The sequence below is a fragment of the Lethenteron reissneri genome, chromosome 51, assembly GCF_015708825.2.
Source record: "Lethenteron reissneri isolate LAM-NWPU_2019-01 chromosome 51, ASM1570882v1, whole genome shotgun sequence".
NCBI lineage: Eukaryota > Metazoa > Chordata > Hyperoartia > Petromyzontiformes > Petromyzontidae > Lethenteron > Lethenteron reissneri.
In genome coordinates this window covers 10,813,827-10,834,117 of record NC_083829.1, presented here as the reverse complement: position 1 = coordinate 10,834,117, position 20,291 = coordinate 10,813,827, and the positions used below count along the sequence as shown (strand labels likewise).

Sequence of the window (20,291 nt, the reverse complement as noted above, 5' to 3'; positions counted from 1 at the left end):
CTAGTGGCCACGGGAGGTAATGGCAGGGGTATCAGTTGTGAGTGCGAAGGGACTGGTGGCCACGGGAGGAAATGACAGGGGTATCAGTTGTGAGTGCGATGGGACTGGTGGCCACGGGAGGTAATGACAGGGGTATCAGTTGTGAGTGCGATGGGACTGGTGGCCACGGGAGGTAATGACAGGGGTATCAGTTGTGAGTGCGAAGGGACTGGTGGCCACGGGAGGTAATGACAGGGGTATCAGTTGTGAGTGCGATGGGACTGGTGGCCACGGGAGGTAATGACAGGGGTATCAGTTGTGAGTGCGAAGGGACTGGTGGCCACGGGAGGTAATGACAGGGGTATCAGTTGTGAGTGCGAAGGGACTGGTGGCCACGGGAGGTAATGACAGGGGTATCAGTTGTGAGTGCGAAGGGACTGGTGGCCACGGGAGGTAATGGCAGGGGTATCAGTTGTGAGTGCGATGGGACTGGTGGCCACGGGAGGTAATGACAGGGGTATCAGTTGTGAGTGCGAAGGGACTGGTGGCCACGGGAGGTAATGACAGGGGTATCAGTTGTGAGTGCGATGGGACTGGTGGCCACGGGAGGTAATGACAGGAGTATCAGTTGTGAGTGCGATGGGACTGGTGGCCACGGGAGGTAATGACAGGGGTATCAGTTGTGAGTGCGAAGGGACTGGTGGCCACGGGAGGTAATGACAGGGGTATCAGTTGTGAGTGCGAAGGGACTGGTGGCCACGGGAGGTAATGACAGGGGTATCAGTTGTGAGTGCGAAGGGACTGGTGGCCACGGGAGGTAATGGCAGGGGTATCAGTTGTGAGTGCGAAGGGACTGGTGGCCACGGGAGGTAATGACAGGGGTATCAGTTGTGAGTGCGATGGGACTGGTGGCCACGGGAGGTAATGACAGGGGTATCAGTTGTGAGTGCGATGGGACTGGTGGCCACGGGAGGTAATGACAGGGGTATCAGTTGTGAGTGCGATGGGACTGGTGGCCACGGGAGGTAATGACAGGGGAGTCAGTTGTGAGTGCGAAGGGACTGGTGGCCACGGCAGGTAATGACAGGGGTATCAGTTGTGAGTGCGATGGGACTGGTGCCCACGGGAGGTAATGACAGGGGTATCAGTTGTGAGTGCGATGGGACTGGTGGCCACGGGAGGTAATGACAGGGGAGTCAGTTGTGAGTGCGAAGGGACTGGTGGCCACGGGGAATGTTCGAGAAGGGAGCGTGGTCAGGTGACAGAAGTGGGCGTTGCCGGTAGAGCGAGCGTCGTGTTGATTTATAAGCGGGAGATGCGCGGGAGGCTGTTGCAGTGGGATCTCCGACTGATTTCAAGTGAACGTGTCTTCAATGAAGTGCCATCTCAAGAGAAGTGTGTAAGTCGTCATTACATAAATTGCTGGCTAAACGTCGCACTCAGATTGTAAATGCTGTGGATTTGCTCTCCAACACACCGGTGTGCTGTGCTAGTGACGAATTGGCACGTTCTGTTTACGTGACAAACCTTACTAGTTGGCTGTGTCGGGTGGTGGCGGGTTTAACGGCACATTTTATAGTTACGAGGTCTAACCCAAAAAACCTCTATTATGGATAAATAATGTCATCACATCTATCTCATCCTACAAAACAAAGTCATGCCGATGGCCGATGGCATGAACTCTTTAATTCAGGATTTTAATTCGACAATGTACAACTCAAATTACAAGCTCATTTACCACTAATTCTAGATATGAAGTTTTCGTGACTGCAAGGATCCATACTCTTTGGTTTTTTGGTAAAGTCACGTAGGTAAATTCATTTACCACTGTTCAAACGAAAACTCAATATCCTTAGAATGCCACCGAGAATAAACACAAGAGGAAATGTGTTAGCCCTATGAGCCCCAACTCCGCTTGAACTCACAACCATAGGCATCATCGCTGCAGGGTGATTAAGAATTATTATCAATTTGTAGGAAGTCAACAGTGGCTGTCCAATAGTGAAACTCACCCCCACCATAGGGATGAGGAATTGCCAGCACTGACTGTAAACAATAAGATTGAGCACCAACCCTGATGCTTTTTTGAGCAGTAAATCACTTTGGCTTTGAATGAGTTGAAATGTTGAATTTAAATCCTGGGCTTCTACCAAAGTTAAAATGAGGTTCCTGTGTGTTAATGAGTTGCACAGCACAAGTCTACCTTAAGAACAGATTGGGTTTGAAAGTAATTTGTTGAAGCTGAGTTTTGAGAACTTCGGTTACCCAATATAGCAACTTAATCACGTACACAAATTAAGATTATTTCATGTAACAGAGATTACTCAAGCACAGCGGGCCAATTATCTTACTTCTGCACTGTTTCACAACAAGGTTAGCGTTGTCTATAGTTGCTGAAAGGCTAAGATGATTTTGCTTTGCTACTGGAAGCCAACAGCATAGATGTGCTCTAACTGGAGAAGGCTGTAAATATTAACAATCGCAAGAGATAAATAAAATATGAAGTTTTTAATTGACGGGCGACATCTTGGCAAGTGTGATGCCTCCCTAGGGCTCAACGTATCTCCGCGCACAAATGCAACGTGTTAGGGATGTTGATGTCCTTAAAATTCCACAAAATGGTGAAATTAATGGACATGAAACCTTGCCCACTGGCACATTCATTCACATTTTGTTTTTCTTTATTCAATCGTACAGAAACATTTTTTTTGTCAAGTTCAAAAAGCACTTTTAGATAGTTACACCAGCTGCTCAAGAGTCACCAGGCGGACTGGTGTGCCTCAACCACATTGTGTTCACGCACCCATCCACTCGCTCACCCTCACTCACTCACTCACGGACCACACTGCAGGTCACACTCACTCACTCACACACCACACTGCAGGTCATAACCACCCACTCACCCACCCACTCACTTACTCACCCACCCACACACTCACTCACCACACTGCAGGTCACAAACACCCACTCACTCACCCCACTCACTCACTGCACTGCAGGTCACAAACACTCACTCACTCACCCACTCACTTACTCACCCACGCACTCACTCACTCACCCACTCACTCACACACCACACTTCAGATCACAACCACTCACTCACTTACCCACTCACTCACCCCACTCACTCACCACACTACAGGTCACAACCACTCACCCACGCACTCACTCACTCACAATCACCCACTCATTCACTCACCCACTCACTCACCCACTCACACACCACACTGCAGGTCACATAACTTCTCTCGCTCTGCTACATTCCTTGCAATGCTCCGCTTTGAAATTCCCTCCCAAATTCCCTATCCCCCCCTGCCCACCAAAGCTCTCATTATAACATCCTGGCTCCATTCAACAAATGTGTTGCACTCTCATACAGAAAGATGTATTCCTGCCCCCTTGATGTGTTTGGATCTTTGGCCCTGTTGCCGAGCCTGAATCCCACCTGAGCCTGTGCTCACGGCAACACTGTTCATATTTTAAACAACAACAAAAAAAGATTGCCAGCTTGGGAAGCCCCTGGTGTGTAGAGGAGGCGAAGAAGTCGACTCGCGAACAGACCTCTGGGACTCTCAACTCGCTCGTGGTGGGTGCCCAGCAGTCGTACCTCGCCCGTGGTGAGGTAGGAGGGGCGTCGATGAGCTGCCCCTTGCTCCTCCACCGCGTGGCTACAGGGTCCTCTCTACGCTCGCTTCCGTCCTCTTCCAGACCTGAAGGGATGGAGTCAAATCAACTAAACTGTCTCAAAGAGCTAAACTAATTTTAATTGTTTTACCAGGCGAAAGGCGCCTCCGATTAGCGGGTTGGCTACGTACGGTGCGCAAGAAGTACATCATACGCGCATGGGGCGCCACGGTGGCGAGATGTTAACTACCTCGCCTGGTATACAGGTCACGGATTCGATCCCGACCCCGACACCTGTATATTTGGAGTTTGCATGTTATCTCCATGGCCACGTAGATTTTTTTCCGGGTCCTCTGGTTTTTCCATTCACATTTAAAAACACGCGTTTAAGATTATTTGGCTGCCATAAATGTCCACATGATAAGCCACGTTGTGGCCAGGTCGCTTTTGAAAGAGAACTATATAACTCAATGAGCCTTACCTGGAAAAATAAACATAGTTTATAGTAAAGTCACGTAGAAGGGAAGTAATAAAATAATAAAAAAAAACATAATAAAATAATTCTCACGACGTTTCGAAACGTCATGAGAATTATTTTATTATGTTTTTTTTTATTATTTTATTACTTCCCTTCTACGTGACTTTACCGAAAGAACCAAGAAGATGAATCCCTGCAGTCACGAAAGCTTTAAATCGAAATATAGTTTATAGTTTCATAGTTTTTACAAACAAGGCCCACTGAGATGTATAGCTCTGTTTCAGAAGCACCACAAATGATAGCCTAACGAAGTGGCTTATCCAGCGTAAATGTACAGCAGCCGAATATTCTTATACAAACATTGATTCTAAATGTGGCATGAAAAACCGGAGGACTCGAAGAAATATCCACACGACCACAGGGAGAGAAACATGCAAATTCCAAATATACTTGGCGTCAGGGTTGGGATCGAACCCACGACCTCCTGGATACTAATACAGAAATTAAAATCTGTTGTATTTGTTATAACAGTTAAATGGTTGGGCCATGATGGGTTGAGATAATCGTCACTGGTGTTGGCCATGAACGGGAATCGAACTCGTGTCCCCGGGTTCGTAGCGCTGCACGCTAACCGCCACGTCACCGCTCCCCCACCTACTAACCGGGGCCTTGCTGAATCTCATTACCCTCTTATGGGAAGGCAGGGTCCTGTTTGAAATGTCTGGTCAACTTCTTTTGTTCCTTTGGGAGTTTCAATAAAAAAAAACACCCCATGGACGCAAACAAAAAATAAGACAAGCAATCAGGTTGGCAGCCTATTTCCTGAACTGCGTCCTGTAAGCACTTGGCTGCACGTGCAGATGCGTCTTGCCACGTGATCTCAACGCCATCCGCAAATCCGACCTTCGATGTGTTGGGCTACAAGTGTGAACCGGCCATATCCAGCGGTACACACGGATGGCTACATGGGTGGAAGGTGAGATCGATCACTCGTGAGGATACATGTATTCATGGCGGATATAATGAACCCAAGCCAGTCTTCAAACATCGCAAGTGCTGCCTAAATATGCAGCAATGGCAGCGATGCGGCACAGCTGTTTTTGAGAATTCAGCCTCCCGACCGAAACAGCTACGGCTCAGAGCAAACCCGCACTTAAAATAACCATCTACCGCGTTTAGTCTTTTGAGATTCTATTTTCGGTGGCCAGCGTTTGATGGGGCTGAACGTGCGAAGATGACATTTGTAACAAGAACTACAAAAGGGAAAATTTCAGACAGTTAAAAATATATATGAAAGTTATGCATCTAAATATATATTTTAGCACAAATGCTGAGCAGAGATCCCAAAGGCCCGGAATGTCAAGTGGACAGATCAGAATGATGCGTGCAATGTGTTTGTGAAATTGGCAATATGGGTGGAAGGTGAACTCCTCCTGCCGCCTCCGATTAGCACACGGTTGGCTACGTACGGTGCGAAAGATGTTCAACATACATACATGCGTACAAATTGCGTGCATTTTTGAAGATTCATGAGGGCAGCTTTGAGTGTCCCGTACGCATTCTGTATTTCTTTTCACACCAAGAACTCAAATTTGACTTCTACGTTTGCAAGGTCGTATTTACGTGCCCAATTGTGTGCTCGCTTACATACGTGAGCGAGTTACTTTTATGCGATTCATTATGTTTTTCGGGTGAGGCCGTGTAAATTATCGAATTGTGTTGTTAACACCCTCCACCACCCGTTTGTCACCAGTAATGAGCTTTTAATGTTCCAAATATTACCTAAATTTAAAGACAAATCTCACAATCCAAATATTTGACATAGGCAAAGCCTGTACACGTGACAATTATGTTGTATTGCTCGTGTTGGGTGGTGGAAGATAAGCCCATTATGTGGCATCACTCAAAAATATATCAGCAATCATAACGTTGGCTGCAAAAACCTACTTGTGAAAGTATGTATGTTGAACTTCTTTCGCACCAGTACGTTGCCAATTGTGCGAATCGGAGGTACGGGAGAAGGCACACAAACTAAACACAAAAAGCCGTTCTACAGGAATGAGTTTGTCAATATAGATGGTGAATTAAAAGTGCATAGCTCCAGTGGCTTCCTAATATCAGAAGAGCGTTCCAGACGGCCGCAGAAGCGCATCCGAAAGCACCGGGTGATGCGGTGACCAGCGGCTTTGTTCGATGGCAGCAGCCAAAATCCGCTGCCGCTGCGAGGATGAAGTATTCTCACGTGCGTTTGTGCAAGTGTGCGCGTGCACGGAGTTGGGTGCGCGCACGTTGTGCACGTTGTGTGTTGTGCACGTGTGGGGAGCGGTAGTGTAGCGGTTAGCGCTACGCTGCGCTACAAACCTGGCGACCCGGGTTCGATTCCCGCTCACGGCCAACACCAGTGACGATTATCTCAACCGGTCCTGGGCCTCCCCTAGGTCGACTCGGCCTCAAATGAGCACCTAGTGTGATGTGTAGTAAACATCGCCACTAGGGAGACAAAGGCGGCCGGGCGTGGTGTTGGCCACCCACCCCCTCGTGTGCCCTGCCGGTCTTTATAGGTGCTCGCTAACAGCACTTGCCCCTACAGTCTGTCAAGGCTATACTGGGATCTTTGTCTTTGTTTTGTTGTGCACGTGTGCCGCGCGTGCGAGTGCGTGCGTAAGCACCCGTTGATCTCCGGCTCGCGTGCTTTGGAGCTGTCCGTCTCTGCGTCTTCATATCGGGCTCTTGATCTACATCACAGACGTCAAAAGAGTCGGAACGTATTAACGGACTTGCTCGTCATTGTCAAGTACAATCGCCTTCATCATCTGCTTCTGCAACGTCACCACAAATGTTGGTCGTAAAATTCACATCACCCTGACAAGTGAAAATTTTAATGTTTTATTAAAATATATATTTATATAAAACCAACATTATTAACTGAATGCTGCAAGCTCTATATTTTGCCTTTGTTTCAACAGTAAAGTTCTCGTTTATTTTATATTTGTTTTATACTGTCAATGTCACGAGTATATGAGTAATGTCCATGCCGAGTTACGTGCTCAATTTGCGATTGGCAGGACGTGGGTTGAATTACTCGTCAAGAGGTCGTCTTTATGAAGTCCCACTTCTGGGGATGATTAAATAACGTAACGAGGACACTGCAGGAAATTCGATAGCAGCTTGTTCCTAACGGAGAAAACGGTGCTCGCTAAATGCGTGGGGAAATTTTCACCTCTCGCTCAGGACCTGAACGCAGCTCATTTGATTACAGATCACCGACATTTCCACCACCATCATCATTATCAGTCATTTCACAATGAGGTCCCAAAGCACTCCAACTCAATGTGATGTGAAGACACGCTTACTACTGCATCAGGACCACAAGGGGAAATGAGCAGCACGTAAAATAGGTTTATTTTTACCCAAAACCTGGTCAAAGGCATCTGTTGGCATGTTACAAAGTCTTAAACATAGTCTAGTGCCACGCCAATCCATAAACCTATTGGTTTTAACAGGCAATTGCCATGAGGGCATCTTTACTGTACACTACTGAGGCCCCAGTACTGTATCCACGACCACCAAGACTGCCAACCCTCAAGTGGCTCTATCTATGAAAACCCAAGCGAAAACAATGCTCCGTCATATAAGTCCGTCAAAATTAATGATTTCAACTTTAGATAAAGAGGTTGGCAGAAAGAAACTCTGATGGCTGACGGATAAAAATTCAGATTTTCTCACGTCTCTTTGGGCACCGTATGGAAGGGACTGCCCGAGTGAAGCAGCCGAGAGCTGGAAATGTGTTGAGGTTCAGAACAAACTCGTAAGGATATCACGCTATCGACCACCGGGGAACAGAATTCAGCTGCCTCTGTTCACAATTCAGGAGCGGCTCAGAAGCACGCTGGGTGTGAGATTGAGTTCCCACGCTCCGCGAGACTTGAGGCTTCAAGGGCTCGTTTCCATCTGCGATGATTATGCGAGGGAAAATGCCATGCCTGTATAAAAATCTGCCCGACAAGGCGTGATAAAAGGGTGAACTGTGTTTGCTTAATGTTCTTCTGTTTCACAATTTTGACACCCACTGAGCACAATCCTTTCGGGAATTCAACTGACCTACCCCTTCTGTTGTCAACTCAAACATGCCCACATCCTAATTAGAGCTGTTCTACCCATTTTTAAACGTGTCCGATTGTTCATATTTGTCTCTGTAGTGCAGGTTAATTACTTGATGAATTTCACTCAAGTGTGAGCAGGCATCTTCCCCTTCACATGGCCAATGCTGATGAGGAGAGAAACAGCTATCATTTTTGCGGATTAGTGGGTGAGCCAGATGATTGCGTCAGGAGTAGGGGAGTGGTCCATCGCTGTCGTGACGACGCCTCCTCCTTCGTATTTGTGATTTGAGAATTGATTTGCTAGATGTCCCACGGTCTGTTCTGGGTGACCAGTCACACACTGGATAGTTTATAATACCTGTATTTCATTTGTGCATTAAGAATCCACATTTTATAACAAATAATAATTCAGATTAAAATATTACTCCGGTTTTTTCCCTCCACACTTAGACACACACACGTCTCTATTATTTGGTGGTATAAACGTCCACGTGAAAAGCCACTTCGTTGAGCTATCATTTGTGGCCAGGTCGCTTCTGAAAAAGAGCTATATAGCTCAGCGGACCTGGTAAAATCAAAATTAGTTAAGTTTCATAGTTATTTTTTTTGTGCAAATGCACTGACACATTAGAGGCTGCTTCGCTTCTAATCGCACGATACCTCTACCATCTAGCACAAAAAACAGGTGGGGGGGGGATATTCCACATGCGTACCTGATCTAAAAATAAAAACAGTCTAATGATTAATTTTATAAAGCATCGCTCATGCAAATTGCACCTCGCAATCGCTGAGCTGGAACCACAGACCAAGCTGGAGGGCTAGCCAGTCCGTGAAAGCCGGAGCCAACAATGGCCCAGAAATTATCTCCATATTAAGATGGTTTCAGCCAATTAGTGGCGAGTGTTTATTATGCATGTGGGAGGAAGCCGAAGGACCTGTAGAAAAAGCACACAAGTGAGGGGGCAACGCTCGATCCCATACAGAAGGGACAAGACGGTATCGGCCCACGCTTTTCCGTGCTGCGTTCTGCCGGCGAGCCAGGTTATTACGCCTCTATGCCCGCGGGAGGGAAGTTTCAGGACGCGTGTGCGGTGATCCACCGTAAACCCTCATGCCGGGTTGCAGGCCGCGTGCGTGGCCACCACCGCCTGGAAAGGTCCCTGCAAGAATGGAGGACGCTCTCGCGCATGGCCCTTAACCGCCTCGTGGCCTTGTCGGATCTGCCCTGACATCGGCCTAACATTGCAGAAGGCCTCCTTCTACAACGCTGTGAAATGTGGACTCTCTTGGTTGTGCGTCGCGGGGGTCTTCCGACATCCACGTGATTCTGGTGATGATTCTAGTCTCTTCTTGCGCATTATGACGGCAATAGCTCATGAAGCGAAAAGCCAAAGTACTGATGCGGTCGCCGATGTAGCAGTTGTGCTCTTTTCGTTCTGCAAATTGTTACCGACTTTGTGCTGAAATGTTAAAGGGTGAGCAAGACGTCTCTCTTTGCCTAATTAAAACCTACTCCTGTGGCTTGTATGTATGTTGCAAACCACGCATTATCACACCGATAGGGGATGAGTCACGCATCTGCACAGCTGACAGCGTGTTCTTGTGCTCAGCAAGTCCCATTTATAAAAGATCAAAAGCAGCCTTGGACCCTGATTCCTGTACAGGGCTTTGTGAAGGATCAATACAGATGCAGCTCATCACTGTACTTTGATCTGTGCCTTAATAGCCAATAGCGCAAACGAGATATAATAAGTGAAAAACTTTATAAATTCTTTAAACAATTAGCGAGTTCTGCTCTATGCATATCAGCAACGTTGCAACGTGTCAATGACATGAGGCTGGGAAGGCGGCTTTTGTAAATTGTCAATTTTTCTCGAACGGTGTGAATAATATTGGATCGGACTTTTGTGTTCACTGGCCAAATGAGCTTTCTTCACGAAAGACGAACGCCGCCATGAGGAGACTGCAAGCGTGACCGAATTAGCGAGATGAAAGGAACCAGTAATTGAGCAAATGGGATTGGAGCAGCGATGCTTTTGAAGAAATATTTTGAGCCGAGGAAAACGCGAGGCTGAAATCTATTTGTCAGATATAAGGGATGATACTAATAATTTACAGCACTTAATCCTAAAACTGCTGGATGAATGCCTCCTCAGCCCGACTGACAAGGCCACACGACATTGACTTTTCAACAAAAACGATGCCGTCAGTATTTTCTCAAAGGCTGTCAATAAATACACAAGCGGCTCAATTAATAGGCTGAATGCCAACCAACCTCCCACTCCGTGAGTGAATTTGGCAAAAGCTGTTGTTGCCTGCGGTTTGAGTTGACACGAGGAATCACGTGAAAATTGAATTTCCAAATACAGTGGGAAATGATCTTACCAAACTTGATTTGGGAGGAGGCGTGGGTCGGCATAAAGCGTTGCTCCTATCATCGTCATTATAATTATCGTCATTTATCCACACCCCGAGTGCAAAAGCACAATGCAAAAATAATAACGAATCATCGTCATCAACACCACCACCAACATCGTCATCATCGTCGCCACCACCATCGTCGTTAACACCACCATCAACACCACCACCGTCATCAGCGTCATCAACACCAGCATCAACACCACCACCGTCATCAGCGTCATCAACACCACCACCATAGTCATCATCGTCATCAACACCACCATCGTCACCGCCACCATCATTGTCAACACCACCATCAACACCACCACCATCGTCATCATCGTCATCAACACCACCATCAACACCACCACCATCGCCATCATCGTCATCAACACCACCACCAGTCATCATCGTTGCCGCCACCATCGTCATCAACACCACCATCAACACCACCACCAGTCATCATCATTGCCACCACCATCGTCATCGACACCACCATCAACACCACCACCATAGTCATCATCGTCATCAACACCACCATCGTCACCGCCACCATCATTGTCAACACCACTATCAACACCACCACCATCGTCATCATCGTCATCAACACCACCATCAACACCACCACCATAGTCATCATCGTCATCAACACCCCCATCAACACCACCACCAGTCATCATCGTTGCCGCCACCATTGTCATCAACACCACCATCAACACCACCACCTTCGTCATCATTGTCATCAACACCATCATTAACACCTCTACCATCGTCATTAACACCACCGCCGCCATCATATTCACCACCATCATCATTGCCGTTATGCAGCGTGGGACTCCCCTTTAATTCGGAAAAAAATTGCGGGTGATTAGAAGCCACTGGCGCAGTCACTTATGGGGAATAATTGGAACAGGGACATTGATAACAAGAGTGTTCGCGGATCCTACAGCCCCCGCAGATAATAGGGGTCTCGGGTAATAGGGTAACGCATAGAAAGGAGTTCACCTATCATATTAAAGGCTGTAACAAAGCAATCATAATGGACTGCAGTTCGTGACCACCTAGTTTTATTTTGGGTGAGCTGGACTGTGCACGAAAAATACGACGGAGAATCTCGCTGCAGCTTGTCCACCAACGTGTGAAGAACAAACACATTTATCTTCTCGCGAGCGTGCGAGAGAAACACCGCTTTTATTTAGCTCTTGACCCGGGTCATATTGCTGTCATTCAAACTTGGTGCTTGTTCACAATTCACACCTCCCACGGGGTGCCTTTCGCAGTTTTGCGGAGATCCACGTGAAAGGGGCTACGCGTGTAACGTCCTTGTCAGCTTCTTTGCCAAGGGTCACGGAAAGCCGAAGGCTTCGCATAGGCGAATGAATGGATGTCGTATTCCAAACACACGATCCATAATATCGGGTCGTAGCTTCATTTGCAAGCGACTTACTTTATTTTAATCCATCCTCGAGAGTAGTTTTCCCAAATGAACGGATGGCAAAAGAGAGGCAATGCCCATGTCTCACTGCTGAGCCAGCACAGCTTAGAGCCTCGGTCTGAATCTGGGGCAGCTGCCCGTCAATTAAAATGGGTTCTCATCCCTAGAAATTTGATGGTCTCCTGGCTGGCCATCAATTATGGCAACAACATTCTTTATTTCGTCACTTAATTAGATGAAGTCACATCGCTGGTAGGAACACAATTCGCCCTGGTTCAGCATGGCCCAGGCCTATAAACAGCCCTTTTGTAACTGACCATGAAAGTTATGCATATTCTGTCTCTGTGCATCTGTCTGCATCTCCGCATGTCTCTCTGTATCTGCCTGCTCTCTATCTGATAGACACTAAGAGGTACCGAGACATACACAGAAATACGGAGATACAGAGACATAGCCATAGGAGACACACACTTAAGACACGGAGACCACATCCAGATCAAGGAACACAGCAATGTGTACACAGGCGATCAGGCGTATGTAAAAGTAGGCAGGGGATGGCGGAGAGAGGCGCTGCAATCAGCTCACACCACGTCCTGTTTGAGCCTCCCAGAAATTTGGTGGCCACACAAACCTAAATGCTCCACCGAATGGATGGGGAAAACGGCCATTCACCACTTTGGGTTTCTTTGTGGCACTGTGCCCCATTAATTGCCTCTGCTATGTATCAACCCAACGTGTCTCTATGGTCAAAGGAGTGCAGGTCAGGGAGGGGCCTTCTCATGTCTGTGAATGTCCCCGAGCCTAAGCTAGGAAATGTTGCATTCTTCTAACATAATAAACATGGGTTCAAAATAGCTTTTGGCTCGCTCTACACACTCACGGCAGTGGTGCCAAGTGAGATTTAATGCAAATGTTGACAAACTCCCAAAGGTAAAATCAAGACAACGTTAAAATAACACAATCGTAACAGCGGGGGGGGGGGGGGGGGGAGGAAGAGTTTGGCAGATGTTAAACTGTCCATTCCAGAATTCCGGGCTTTTGAATACTCTGGATGAAGATGCTCTCCCGTTCCTTCGTATAACCTGTGAAATGACAGCCTCCGCTGCTATCTCTACCAACGGTAGGGTTTTATTATAGAAACAAAGGGAGGTTAATACACAGAATATAAACCAATCAAGTTAAAGGATTGTGATAATAACCCTACCAGCAAGAGCCACTGTAGGCGAGCAACACTATTACGCACATTTATATATCGGAAGAAAAAACACGCCAACAAATTGATTATTTGCATGGAACCAGAAAAGAAAATTTGCCTTCATTAATCGCAAAAAATGAAATCAATCATCACCGCCATGCATTTTTTATTATTGTCGGATTCTTCATTAGTCATCAATCGGCATGATCTATCACTGCAATTGGACGCGTGCCATGTGAGTATCACGGTGTTGGCTGCACGGCCTGTGAAGAGCTAAAACGCTTGCCTCGAGGGTCTCAGTAATGGCTGCTGCTGCTGTTGCTGCTGCTGCTCCATCTGTGGACATTTGCAGCCTTCGTCTTTGGTGCCCTTTCGACGGTTATGAAATGAAGAGCTTCACGCAGTCATCGTCGTCCCTCGGGATCTGAGGATGACGTCCATCCGGTCTAGTGGTGGTTCTTGAGGTGGCTGAGGAGTCCAATTGTGGATCTGCAGATCTTTGGACATTGGGGGCACCACGTGGTTCCCAGATGGAAGTGGAATTCGCAGTGCCGGGCCGGCTTCCTTCTCCTTACTTTTCTTTTGTGGCGGCGATCCGCTTCGGCATCGGCACACCAGGCCTCGAAGTGGGTAGCGAGATGTCATCTCCCTCGCCTGCTATGCCAGAGGATCATGGGTTCGATTCCGACCCTGACGACGCCTGTATATTTGGAGTCCACGTGTTCGACCAGTGGTGATCGTATGGATTTTTCCGGGTCCTCGGTTTTTTTCTTTCCCTCCACGTTTTACAAACGTGCGTTGAACTTATTTGGCTGTGACTATAAATTCCCATGGGTGATGATATCAACCACTTCGATGAGCTATCGTGTGTGGTCAGGTCGCCTCTGAAAGAGAGCTAGTCAGCAGCTCAGTGGGATTTACTTGGTAAAGAAAAGAGTGGAAAGTATTATTGTCAAAGGAAACTCGAGTGACGATGCGGAATAGTGTATTGCAGTATGAGTGCATCTTCCTTGGAGACAATGGCCAGCTGACTTACTTTTAAATGTATATGAATCCACGTTATGTTGTAACCTCCACACGTATGGACTACTAGCGCAGGGGTACCGTGTGCCCAATAGTTAAATACAATGGACACGAAGACAGTGGCCAAAGCAGTATGCTATTGCAAGCGTGACAATGCAGCACCACAATCGGTTTATACGTTTTAATGAAATGTAAGGGAATTGCATGTGCAGATTAAAAGGAAAAAAAATATCCAATGTAAGAGAGTCACCCGTGTATGCAGTAGTGTAGCTAAATTGATAAGTACTTGAAAAATGTTTTAAAATTGAACAAATGGCCTCCCACCTAACATTTTGATTAAACATTTATGCTGTGTTTTATTTACCATATTGCTTGGATGTTTGTCATGTTTGGATCGGTGATACGTTTTTTTTGTCACCATTAACCTCAAAAGCATAACGTAACATTTGCAAACGATTTGTATAAATTATGAGTAATCCATTCTCGTGTACATGATTTGATGCATTGTCGTTGAAAACAGGAACCATTTTTATAATCAATTTCCCCCCAAAATGTTTGCAGGATTTTGCCATCGGCGTCACGTCACGAGATGAGAGAATTCCATTCGGGGATCGTTGGCAGAGCAGCCCCGCGTGTTAGAGAACGGTCTATGGATAGCGGATATCACAGAACTACCTCTGAGGTTCTTTCAAGTGACCTCAGGTCCACACACAGTAGAGGGCAGCATCTTCCTCCTCGCTCGGCATATGAGAGTGACGCTATTTACGCATAGCAGCCAATATTTTAATGCTTGCTCAGAGCTGGAATTGTATCTAAATTAAGCGCAGAATCAAACTTAATGTATGGGATTTATGTTGCTGTTGATGCTACAGTCATAGGTGACTGAGCTGAGACAATTAACTCAATACTAAAAACAATATTTACCAGGCAAGGCCCACTGATCTATGTAGCTCTTTTTCAGAAGCGACCTGGCCACAAACAATAGCTCAACGAAGTGGCTTATTGTCACGTGGACATTTATATCAGCCAAATACTCTAAAAGCATGTTTCAAAATGTGCGGGAGAAAACCGGACCCGGAAAAAAATCCACGCAACCACGGGGAGAAAGACTTGCAAACTCCATATATACAGGTGTCAGGGTCAGGATTGAACCCACGATCTTCTGTATACCAGGCGAGGTAGTAAACATCTCACCACCGCGGTGCCCTGACTTGAGGACCCGGTTTAATAACGGGCAACTACCTGGATTCAAATCCAGGCTCACAGCGATGCCATCTAATCCCTTTGACCTCTGAGCTACCTCTCGTAAGAATCAATTTTCATCAACGAGTCGACGCACCGCTACACGCCTAGACATTGGCGAAAAGAAAATTAAGGATTGCTGGATAAAAAAATGTACATGATCGTGCCAAAATAAATATAACAGATCATGTCTGTCTACATATTATTCACTCCTCAAAAGGATGATTGTCGCACGATATAAAATGTATTGTACCGAGACACAGTAGTTTGTAACATTAACAGTTGCCATGCTAAAATGAGCATGGGGCAAACGCCAATCTCTGTTGGCAGTCAATGTTGCTGTTACAGACAACTCCCCAGATGACAGACACTATTAACTTTCAACAAATTGGTGGAACTCCTTCTAATAATGCTCGACTACTAACACCTATAGAGATGATTATGCTGGTGTGATGAGTTGACCTTGGATGGGAACCAAACCCACAATTTGAGCACTATAAAGCCTGTTGTTGATTAATTGACCCATATCTGTCTAGTTTTCACACACATAATAGGACTGCTTGTGCATTCCCAGTTTAGCTATACACCACTGTATACATACACACAAAAGTATTAGTGTGTGAATGCTAATTACAGAAAACAAATCGTACTGTGCTACTAAGTGTAATAATCCAATTAATTTTAAAGAATTTTAAACGAAACATCACTTTGCAGTTTTTTTAACAACAAAGCTTCAGTATTGAGAATAACGAGGCAATTCGTTAACCCAAACATAAGTCGCTTAATTGCTGGGGTTTTTTTTGCAAAGCACATTACATTGATCAGAACGATTGACATTGTAATTTAATCTTGCATTCTGGTGTCTCTTTAAGATAAGATCACTGCAATTAAGCGTGCCATTTATGGCTTTGCTTATTGAGCTTTGTTAAGCAAATCAATGCTGATATCAGCTCATTAGCGGGAAAATACAAGTGGCAAAACAGTGATGGTAAAAAAATATTCATTACATTTCAGGAATTATAAAAATTTAATCTCTACACGTGCAGCATACACAGGGAGAGTGAATTTAAAATACGTTTTCTCAATTTGCAAAGCTGTGACAATATAATCGGACGAGGTTAATTGGAATAATTATTGCTTTTTTACCGCTTTATTTCCAATAGTGTTTCCTCCCGCCCCCCCCAATTCAGCTCTTCTGTGTCAAGCTCTATTCAATTATCTGAATACCCAACTGATAATACGGTGACGTGGCCCAGGCGATAGCGCCTTCTCTGCTCATTTACAGAAGTTCACGGTTCCAATTCCGGGTAGGTGCCCTAGGGGTCATTGCTCATTCGTTAATTCACTCATCGCGTATCGAAGGACCGTTACTGCGCTGTTACTAAACGTTCACAAACAAACAAAATGCCGCACCCTCTGCTTTCACTGTGGACACTTGAGGATCCCGTGGCATCATTGGGCTGGAGCAGGCCATTGTGTGCCGGCGTGACGATGCAAATGTTTTACCCAATTTATACATCGTAAATATCCCCACCCCCACCCCAATGCAGAACACACTTGGCTGGACCTTCCTCGAATAAACGAGTCACCAGTGAGGCTTTTCCTGAGTAAACAAACGCAATAATATTCATACGGTGATACAGCCTGTAGGACATTAATATCATCAAACACTGCGAACATTTTTATCACGAGCAACTGCACATGAGGGTGTTGTCTTCCGTGCCAGAATTGAACTCTCAACGCTGGGCACAAAGCACCTTTTAAAGATCAATGACTTGGAAGTCAAGCTACAAATCAAGAGGTGCCAATATGAATTTGGTGAGCGGACTTCAGGTGGACTCTGTGCACACTGGAAAGCAAACCCTGCTGACTGAATCTATTATTTCAGAGGTGCCTGGGTGTCGTAGTCAAGACACACTGGCATTACTCTCCAAAGATCCTGCAGTTTTGCTATATGAGAGAGGGAAAAAACGACAGCCAACTTCACATTAATCTTCATTGTTACTTCATGACACTGACATAACAAAAAAATCACCAAAAACTGAAGGCGTTGGTCAAAACCAATGTGGACTCTTTGTTTTTTTTCAGTAAAGTCACGTAGGTTAAAAAGGAAAACAAATAATTTAAATCACGACGTTTCGGAGGCAACACAAGCCTCCGTCTTCAGGTGGAACCGTCACAGCAAAAATTACTGTATGGATCCTTGCAGTCACGAAACCTTCAAATCTAGAATCAAAACCAATGTAGCCTAAAATGGAAAAATATATAATAGGCGACGTTTCGGGAAAGGGCCCTTCTTCATAGCACATGCAGCTGCATGTAATTCTGCACAGCGCATGAAGAAGGGCAGCTATGCAAAAACATCAGCTGTTTTGTATTTCTCTTGTTAAAGAAGTGGTAAAGACGAATGCGTTGGGTGTTGTTATTTGTGCTCGTGCACCACTTCCCACACGATATCACCAAATCGTTTGTTGACTCAAAATAAAAATATTTATCCTGGAAAAATCCGATGAGCTAGCAAGCTCTTTCTCACAGATGTCCAGTAGGGGCAGGAGAGATTTTGAACAAAATTACGAACTTTTATCTTCATGGGTAGCATCGCGAGCTCTTACTTCAAACAGTATTTGCAGATAACCGTAGTCGCTCTGCAATCGGACTTCCCGTTCCCAGCAGCAGAGCCACCACAACGGGTGACCGTGCCCTCTGCTGCACAACTCCATGATGGTGCAAGCACTATACCCAGTGTTGTGCAGCTCACTGACTGTGCAGCACCCTGCCCAGTGTTGTGCAGCTCACTGACTGTGCAGCACCCTGCCCAGTGTTGTGCAACTCACTGACTGTGCAGCACCCTGCCCAGTGTTCTGCAGCTCACTGACTGTGCAGCACTATACCCAGTGTTGTGCAGCTCACTGAATGTGCAGCACCCTGCCCAGTGTTGTGCTGCTCCCTGACTGTGCAGCACCCTGCCCAGTGTTGTGCAGCTCACTGACTGTGCAGCACCCTGCCCAGTGTTGGGCTGCTCACTGACTGTGCAGCACCCTGCCCAGTGTTGTGCTGCTCACTGACCTGTGCAGCACCCTGCCCAGTGTTGTGCTGCTCACTGACTGTGCAGCACCCTGCCCAGTGTTGTGCAGCTCACTGACTGTGCAGCACCCTGCCCAGTGTTGTGCTGCTCACTGACTGTGCAGCACCCTGCCCAGTGTTGTGCTGCTCACTGACTGTGCAGCACCCTGCCCAGTGTTGTGCTGCTCACTGACTGTGCAGCACCCTGCCCAGTGTTGTGCAGCTCACTGACTGTGCAGCACCCTGCCCAGTGTTGTGCAGCTCACTGACTGTGCAGCACCCTGCCCAGTGTTGGGCTGCTCACTGACTGTGCAGCACCCTGCCCAGTGTTGTGCTGCTCACTGACTGTGCAGCACCCTGCCCAGTGTTGTGCTGCTCACTGACTGTGCAGCACCCTGCCCAGTGTTGTGCTGCTCACTGACTGTGCAGCACCCTGCCCAGTGTTGTGCTGCTCACTGACTGTGCAGCACCCTGCCCAGTGTTGTGCAGCTCAACTGACTGTGCAGCACCCTGCCCAGTGTTGTGCTGCTCCCTGACTATGCAGCACTATACCCAGTGTTGTGCTGCTCACTGACTGTGCAGCACCCTGCTCAGTATTGTGCAGCTCCCTGACTGTGCAGCACCCTGCCCAGTGTTGTGCAGCTCACTGACTGTGCAGCACCCTGCCCAGTGTTGTGCAGCTCACTGACTGTGCAGCACCCTGCCCAGTGCTGTGCTGCTCACTGACTGTGCAGCACCCTGCCCAGTGTTGTGCTGCTCCCTGTGTGGCGCCCTGCCCAGTGTTGTGCTGCTCACTGACTGTGCAGCACCCTGCCCAGTGTTGTGCTGCTCACTGACTGTGCAGCACCCTGCCCAGGGTTGTGCTGCTCCCTGTGTGGCGCCCTGCCCAGTGTTGTGCTGCTCACTGACTGTGCAGCACCCTGCCCAGGGTTGTGCTGCTCCCTGTGTGGCGCCCTGCCCAGGGATGTTTGCGATTCGGAGATAACGGCCGTGTGGATTGAACCCCGCCTCAAGACGCATTGATTCTCTCTCTTCTTGCTTTCGGGTTCTATAAATGAGCTTCTCGACTGGTTTGTTTTCTCTCCCCTTGGCGAACGTTATATTTATTATGATGTACAGCACCCCGGGTGCTTTGCGTGGAAATGCCCTTAATAAACGTAAGTTATTATTGTTAAGATTAATTTGGAGGGAGCGTGGGTCTGAAGCATTTGTACCAGGGCACCTCACCTGCCCTCAAATGTCAATCAGTCCCAATAATTAACAGATTTCACCTCAAGGGAATGAATACGAGTCCGTAAAAAACCTCCTGTGGGCCCAAAGTGACATGGACCGGTGACACAATCGAGCACGGTGCTTTTTGCACGTGACGTGTACTGTGTACCATGTCACACCCTAAAGTATTACGTACATCACCCCTTGCGCTTTACGTGAACTCAGGTTTAAGTTCAAGTCTCAAGTTCATTTATTAGGTATAGCCCTGTGAGCCATGTGGCTCTTAAGTCGGGTGCAACCGCAACAAACAAAATATGAACACAGAACATCTTAAAGCGACGACGTGTAACAGAAACATCCTGGAATAAACCAGCAAATATTCAAAAGAAACCGTATTAAAACGCTGTGTGCAAAAATCCCAATGTGGTGTAAGCTCATAAGAGACCAAAGGACGCACACGTCATTTCTCTTTTTGGATGCATACCTCCGATTTGCACGGTTGGCTTATGTACGGTGCGAAAGAAGTTCAACGTTCGA

At 46.8% G+C, this 20,291-nt stretch overlaps 1 protein-coding gene across 7 annotated transcripts in view; it reads right to left on the bottom strand.

Moving 5' to 3' along the window:
* LOC133355618 (uncharacterized) overlaps positions 1-20,291 on the bottom strand; it is a 180,150-nt gene that overhangs the window by 150,928 nt on the left and 8,931 nt on the right. For 6 of the 7 annotated variants that reach the window (XM_061572973.1, XM_061572972.1, XM_061572975.1 and 3 more), the window contains exons 2-3: positions 6,751-6,816; positions 3,587-3,689 (exon numbers count right to left, since the gene is read on the bottom strand). The exons of the other annotated variant lie outside the window; for it this stretch is intronic. In XM_061572973.1, coding sequence (XP_061428957.1) covers positions 3,587-3,689; positions 6,751-6,802 — 155 coding nt within the window. In that variant the 5' untranslated portion in view covers positions 6,803-6,816. The remainder of the gene's footprint in view (positions 1-3,586; positions 3,690-6,750; positions 6,817-20,291) is intronic. 7 annotated transcript variants of the gene reach the window in all.